General features: G+C 38.2%; 1 protein-coding gene across 2 annotated transcripts in view; it reads right to left on the bottom strand.

The window, feature by feature from the left end:
* Window positions 1-322: 322 nt before the first annotated feature.
* Window positions 323-7,794, bottom strand: part of slc2a4rg (SLC2A4 regulator) — a 34,157-nt gene continuing 26,685 nt past the window's right edge. Inside the window, exons 6-9 of one of the 2 annotated variants that reach the window (XM_014336639.2) lie at window positions 6,212-6,485; window positions 5,020-5,160; window positions 3,510-3,637; window positions 323-2,205 (exon numbers count right to left, since the gene is read on the bottom strand). In XM_014336639.2, the coding sequence (XP_014192125.2) occupies window positions 2,094-2,205; window positions 3,510-3,637; window positions 5,020-5,160; window positions 6,212-6,485 (655 nt within the window). In that variant the 3' untranslated portion in view covers window positions 323-2,093. The remainder of the gene's footprint in view (window positions 2,206-3,509; window positions 3,638-5,019; window positions 5,161-6,211; window positions 6,486-7,794) is intronic. The other variant, XM_042224690.1, reaches the window with a different exon arrangement.

Raw genomic sequence — 7,794 nt, 5'->3', positions numbered from 1 at the left:
CAGTCACATCCTGACACATGGGTCAACTACAAGAGCTCATGACGCTTTACTCACTTTCAGACTTCACCTTCTTTTCTGTGAAAGCAGGTGAAGTTTTGCCAGAAACCTTTATTTTGTCACTAAGAATGTCGGCACTTTTATTTGGCTCAATGGTTAATGGGAAGTATCTTTAGAAGATTATCTTTCATCTCAGTCATCTAAATCTAAAAAATACCTCAGCCAGCTCTGAGAAACCTGATGAGAGATGTACACTATGAACGGGGAAGGGGAATATGCATAAATAATAATGCACTCTTAACAATTGTTCCTGATTTTTTTTTTAAAATTAATATCAAAAACAGATCACTACATAGATTACTCAAGTCATTTATTTGTCAATTATAAGTGCTTTTTGCCCTTGAAGCTCACAATTTAAAGCTAGTTAACCTTTAAACAGGGACAACCTAAAAAATATCTTGTTTTTATTTTGCTCTCTGTTGCTTATTTCAGATAAATGGGATTTTAAGAAGTAACCATTTACTTTAAATTTCCAGTAGTGATGTAAAACGTCCTTAAAGGGGCTATGTTGAGCGGAAAAAAAAGAACAATAAAGAATTTAACCTTCTAAAAATCTCCCACTTATATTTTATCTAAAGCATGGAAACCTTGGCCTCTCCTTTACTCTTATAGGCCTAATCTGAAAAGTAAGACTTCATTTTGGTAAAATATTGCTACATTAATTGTTTACATAAATCAGTCAATCTACAAAAACCCTGCCCCGCACTGACTTGACTTAATCCTGCTTATTTATTTCCAAATGTTACACCAGAGCAAAAGATAATTTCAGACCTATGAAATTAACTCTGGTGTGCAATGCTGGTTAATGCTAACTATTCCAAATATGGCAGAGTGAGTAACCTGTCCTCTTAAAACTGTAAGAATACGAATTAGAGCGCCTGATTGTCATCATCAGGTGGCAATCAAGTCAGATAATAAGTCAGACTGTAAGTTAAAGTTTCAAAGGGCAGTTCTCATTCACGTATCGTCGTGGTAAACAATCTCTTTAAGAGCATCAGCTGTTAGAAGAAAAAACTATCAGCCTTTCAGCCTCAACTTAACCACAAAGCAAGACAGATGATAATCAATCCTGCAACTCTGCCAATTGCACAGTGAATCTACTTGTTGCGTCAGCAACTCATTGCTGAAAATAAACTACACAGTATAAGAAACAGATGTCCACTTTTTTTTGTTACCGTGACACTTTAAAAGAAGGTGCATATTTCTAAAAGTAGAGAGAAGAACAGAGGGAAATACATATCTTGAAAACATTTTGGTGCATCACAGGAAATATTTTTGTACCACTTAGTGTGAAGGGTTTTTGTGCAGCTTTGCAAATCAAATATAGCTGTTTGGCTACTCTGAATCTGTGTAACAAACTAGTTGTTTGATACTGGACAAAACGCATTTCGACATGCAGTCAGCCAGACTGCTGAAGACAGAGATGGTAGAGCTTACGCCAAATCTGCTGGCTGTAAGTGAACAGGCTTTTTGCACCTGGTAGGTTTGGAGTCCCTTAAACAGTGACACTGAGAAACAGATATGCTACAGAGGTCTTACAAAGCACATCAGGTGTTAACCCATGATCCGACTCAAAAACAGTAGCTTGCATGATGCTCTTCTGATAAACAACAGAGCATGCCCAAAAGCTTATTTGTAGTCTTTAAACAATGCCTTGAGTTGAAGCAATTTGAAAACAAAAACTCAAATCAAAAGGCTTATAATCGAATTTAAATGTTTCTTTTTTTTCCTTAACTCAACAGAGTGAAAATGTTTCAGTCTTAGAACAAAGTATCCAAACCTGCATAAAGATATTTTTTTTCTCTCTCTCTCGAGAAGTTTTTTTTAAAATGTTTGTTTTGAAGCATCAGTTTTGTTTTGTCTTTGTGTTTGGAAACGGAAAAGAGTGAAGGCGAAACCCACTGCTGGGCTGGAGGAAGCAGTGCTGAGAACTCCATTGTGAAGAGACTCCCCTTATTTCCTCAGTGGAAGTGTCCACCTCGCTGTCGCTCCTAGAGGGGAAGAGCTCATATCGCAGACCGAGGAAGGGGACTTTATTAGTCGGTGAATCTCTGACAGGCCTTTTTCCAACGACAGGCTGTGCACCACATGTCTCTCTTCTCCATGCCGTACACCTTTCGGCACTTCTTCGCCTCCCCACGGGGTTTCCTTGGTAACAGCAGATGTGACAGCATAAGGACATGCACATAGACATCCAGACACACACATGGGCAAACGGCATACATGTACGTACAATGTGCTTAAAGGTGAGTAGGTACAGTATCTCTCTTTTAAATAATTCAGTGATTCAGTACAAGAACACCATTTTTGAAGAGCCCGATATTATTATACCTATACACATGTAATATCTGACATGGTTCAGCACCTTGAAGAGTAACGCAGGCTTTTGGCGGTGCACAATTATAATTACACATATGATCCAAACGCCATTATAAGAATTTAAAACAGTCAAACTACTTATCGGCAGAATTAAATACCCAGCCCAATAACATCACACTGGTACGAATGTAATCACATTCACACATTCACGTTTCAGAAAGTATATTAGTGCAAGCAGCAGTTTTATTCATTTAACCTACTGTGACCCACTGAAATGATAATAGCTTTGTAGCTACAATAGCCACAATTTTTCATTTTAGTTCCCAGCCTGAGGAGTTTGCATGGACTTCCTGCAGACTCCTCTAAGGGAAATAATGGGAAGTGTGTTGAAAGCATAGACAATTAAAAAAAGGTGGACGTAGGTACCATGACGTCACCAACTGGTTTCTGAAGTCCAGTTTTACACCCTCGAAATGAGCGTTTCTTGCCATCTGACAAGGAGGGGCACGTCTGACTGTGAAACCATGTGCTTTGTCGGCTATTGACTTGTGTTTTACAAGTTGTTAGCCAGTGGTTTCATACCATTGATAATGCTCCATTTTTTACAGTATGGCCAAGATTTTCAAAATCTTATTTTTTAACTTCAGTATGAGCTAAAACAGGTGAGTGAGCCCATAAACTCACCAGGAAAGTATTTACAAAGGTCAAAACAGAGAGTCATTTCCCCATAGATTTCTATAGAACCATAAGTCTTTTAGCAACCACAGCTTTCGCCATCTGGTGGCCTTTAGATAGAATGCAGGTTTAATTTTTATAACCCAGATGCTACGTAGATGCTTTTTACTGTATATAAGCAAAAGTAAGAAAAAAATGCAAAAGAAAGAAAAGATTTCACATTTGATATCAAATGCTGAATCTGCAAACAGAGAGAAAGAGCCAGTCATTCACACTCCCATCCACACCTATAACCAATTTATAACACCTTTAGAACACACACGCACACTTCACACAGAAAAGCACCAGCTGACCAACAGTTTAAAATCCCAAACATTCTTCCTATGAAGCAAAAGTACTTTTAGTACTTTGACTCAAGCAGACTTAATCAGCACTCAAAGTAAATTGTGGATGCATACCTGGCTCCTTGTGTTGATTTAGGCGATGGCATAATCAGTGGGTGGTTCTTGTTAACAATGGCGTGTGAGCTAGGTGCTGGCTGCCGCTTTTCTCCAATGCTAACTGTACGAACATGAGTTGTTGCCCCCTGTAAAAGAGTCATTAAGTCAATACTCAATATCATACTGACAGAGAGCAGACCAGCTTCATCAAGAGAAATGATCAGATATCAAATACTGATTGAACAGACACATGATGTTTATGCAGTTACAACCACACAATGATGACAGCTGAAAAACAGAAAGACACAACCTGGATTTTTCTGCCCCTGTCTTAATGAACTACAGTACCTTAGTGTAGCACAAGACCACATCGTGTCACTCCTGTTAGTTAATAATAGGACAAAAAAGAACAATTGGATAACACAAGATTTGAACAATGTCAGCTGGTCTGATGATTGCCAATTTCTGCTGCCTGCAGATCGTAGAGTGTGATTTCGGCTTAAACAGCATGAAAGCATGCCGCCTTCTATCACTGGACTCCTGAGAAACTTTTTCAAATTCATCATTTCAACAAAGCCTTCAACCTCTAGACTTTTTGATTATTTATACTCTTTTGTAAAGTGTCCTTGGGTTTCGTGAAAGGTGCTATACAAATCTAAATTATTAATATTAATATTAAATCAACAGTTCAGGCTGCTACTGATGGTGTAATGGTGTGTTGCTATACTTGGGTTCCATAGTATCAAACTAATCATAACTAAAACAGCATGACATGAGTATTGCTGAGGTGAATTTCTGAAGTGAAAAGTAAAAATAGCAGTCTTTTCTTTGCATTTTAATGCAGAATTAATGTTCATTTGACATACCCAAAGAAATTAAAAAGACAACAACAAAATACCAATCTAAAAAGTCATTTTTTTATGTCTATGTTTCTCACTGTTTTTGATTACTAAGAGCAACAAGATCACTTTGTGGAGCCGTGTACTGTGCAACACCTATAAAACACACACACACAGGTTTATCACAAATATACAAATGACATTTAAATTTTGCATTTGTTTGGTTCAGACACTGGCACGAGCATGACTTAAAAGTTCTCTGCAACACAACCGTGACAAAACAGGGGAAACTGCCTTTCCATAATTACTCTGCTCCTTCTTCCAGCTCCAATTTTTCCTACCAGTGGGAAAGCTACCACTATCTACAGTGGAAGACAAAAGAACTCTGCTTTTCTTTTTCTGGTTGTGCAATCGAGCCTTCATTCAAAGTGGTGGTAAACTCTGTTGGTATCATGTTATAGCCATTGCACTGAGCAAACAAATTGTATTAGATAATGATCATTTGAAACTAACAGAGTCGTCAACTGCTTTAGGTACAGAAACAAAGACTGACACTTCTCTGTATAAAAAGAACATAGCGTAAAGAAGCAAGGACAGGAAAAACAAAAAAGTGAAAAAAGCTTCCATGAAAAGAGCAGTGGAGAAGTTAAGATGAAGTTAAAAGGGTTGTGAGATAAAGCCTCACTCACCGGGATGCCTTTAAAAATGACAGGAGGGGACTGCCACGACACACTGATGCCATTGCCAGTCCCAGTTCCAGGCCCGATCCCATTACCACTGCCTATCCCAGCCAGCTCAGGACCCACTGGGATACTCACTGGAGCGGTGGCCTGGAACATGGACAGCCACCCCACATAGCCAGGAGAAGACACAACAGAAACGAGAAGGGATGGGAAATGAGCAAAGAGAAACAGAAAATAAGAGATCACAGAGGGAATAGGTTGTATAAATTAGAAAGGAAGGCATATCTTCAGCTTTTAATCTGAAAGGTGCCTTAAACTAAATACTGATCACAAATGTACAACCAAACTGCTGATATTTTTCAATTCACACAAATAAAAAGATTTGAGTGAAAACTTTAGTTAACCAAAACTGGCAGGCACTTGCAAAATATTGCACAAACGGCAGTATAAGGAATAGCAGGAAGAATATGAAGTTAGGATAAATAAAAGAGTACGCATACAGTACAATACAGAGAAAATGAAGTAGTCCTATTCAGTTTCTTTGCATAAAAGAAACATTGCTGTTTCTTTAATATGTGTATTCAGTTGTCATGGCAACTGAAAGTGTGATCCTGCCTGAAGCCAATGAAAAGGACTGAATTCTGTGAATTCCTAAAGTATTTAAACTTTAACCAAACTTCCAGCTGACACTATGTAATTTTACCTTCAAGGACGGGTCAATAGAAACGGCGCATAGACAGGCAAGGAAGGCCAATGAGAAGAGGTTTAAGAAGGCATAGACACCTAAAACAGGACTACACAGGACTTTAACCATGATCTGAAAATCTAATAACTAAAACTTTTCTGATATCAAAATGAGCAAAAACTGGATTCGGACTTCATTCGTCATATGAACTTCTGTCAATATTTGCCAGAAAGTTTTGCTTCTCTCCTTGTTACATACTCCCACACTGGCGTAGGAGCTAAGTAACTCACCCTGGCCTCTTTATTTATTCATTTATTTGTTTGTTTGTGTTTGTTTGTTTGTTTTCACTGATTTGAAAAACTGCCTCTGCACATTCCACATATTAGAATACTGAATCCTGGATTAGTAACATGCCAAATGTTTAATGTTTTGTCTTGGTTTATTTATTTATTATTTTTTTAAATGCAGCTTCAACTATTCTGTGTGTCTTGTCTCGCGCTGAATGTGAATTACCTGGTAGGCATGGTCAGTGCGGATGTGGCAGAGTGTGGAGGGAGCTGACTGACTGAGCAGTGAAGGGGCGTGGCACTGCGAACCATTCATGTTGATGTGCTTGGAGTGAGGGACATCGGTGAGCGGTGGAGGGAAGATGGGCGGCGGACCGGCTGTGGTTGGGGAAGTGGGTGTGAGGTTGGACAAGCCCTCCGTGAGGCTGTCCATGTTGACCTCAATCTCTGAGTAGTAGAAGTCCTCTTCTCCATCACTGTAGTCAGAGTCACTGCTTCGCCTACAGGGGAAGGTTATATATTCCCGATTTAAAATAAACATTTAAATTGTTTTTTAAGAAAAACTGTAAACATACAAGTGATAATGATAAGAAACCACAAACAGGCTCTCAATACATTACGACGGAATCAAGATAGACACCTATAAATACGGATAGACAAGTTGTTGATTATAACAAAAAAAAGTGTACTCTCTCCAACAGAAGGGGGCAGTATAACCCAGTGTGCTGCAAAGGTCCTTAAACATACAAGCTGGGAATTAAACTAACAAAAACAAAAACTAAGTACAACGCCCACAAGAGAAAATAATCCTTCGAGTAACAGTGTCTCTTTCTCTTAACTTAGAATTGCATAAAGGTATGAAATCGCTTTCAAGCCTTCTGTTAGTGATTTCTGATTACCCAAGGCGTACCTGCTGCACAGCAAAAACAGCCACAGCATGACTCATCAATGCCAGTTGACCATATATAATATAATGTGATGTCTTGCAAAAGAAACAACATCTCCATGCACTGTAATAAATTATGGGTTAAGATGAGAAAAATTGGTTTTAACTGGGCAATGCACAGTTGCAGTCATAATTATTCACCTCCATAAACTTGTGATGTGAATACAATGTGAATACATTTTTCCTTTTGTAATATTCACCTAACATTTTATGTGCCCTTTGCTTAAGAATGTAGAATCTTCCTTCAAGCACTGCCTTTTTTGGTGTAATCAATTTTTTTTTGTAATCAATCTTTCTATCTTTTGAGACAGATCATTTATCTTTGCTGTACTTGCTTCTTGGCTTAAACACCTGTATTTTCAGGATTTATATCTGCACAGCAGGTCTAAATCCCCTAAAAAAAAAAAATCTTATTTTTGAGCAGTTAGAAATTCATGCCAGAAAATGAAAATGTTTTACTTGTAAACCTTTGCATACGTTCCATGGCTGAATGGTTTTGATAGCAAATGTGCCTGTGAGCACCTGTGCAGAGGCACAGTAATTCAATAGCCCAGTTGGACACCATCCAAACTGTGGCAATGTGTGTCACTTTTCTTGTCTTACCACACTATTTTAAAATCACAAGGTATGGGAGTATTATCTGGAGCTGCAGAAAAGAGATTACTAACACAAACAGAAAACACAGCTTTAGACAATGACAGCTTCACAAAAAAGAATATCCGTGTGATCTCTTGAGGTTATAAAACACATGATGGTGGCATGGGTATGTTTAGGTATTTAGCTAAGAAAAGCATGGTGCTAAGTGCATGATACATACAATATAAAAAAAACTCTTTGAGAGCCTACAATTTTCTAATCATTTA

This window comes from Haplochromis burtoni, unplaced genomic scaffold (assembly GCF_018398535.1).
Source record: "Haplochromis burtoni strain Fernald_Lab_line unplaced genomic scaffold, NCSU_Asbu1 Contig_146, whole genome shotgun sequence".
In the NCBI taxonomy this organism is placed as follows: Eukaryota; Metazoa; Chordata; class Actinopteri; order Cichliformes; family Cichlidae; genus Haplochromis; species Haplochromis burtoni.
The sequence above is the reverse complement of the archived record's forward strand: the minus strand, read 5'-3'. Positions and strand labels throughout refer to the sequence as shown.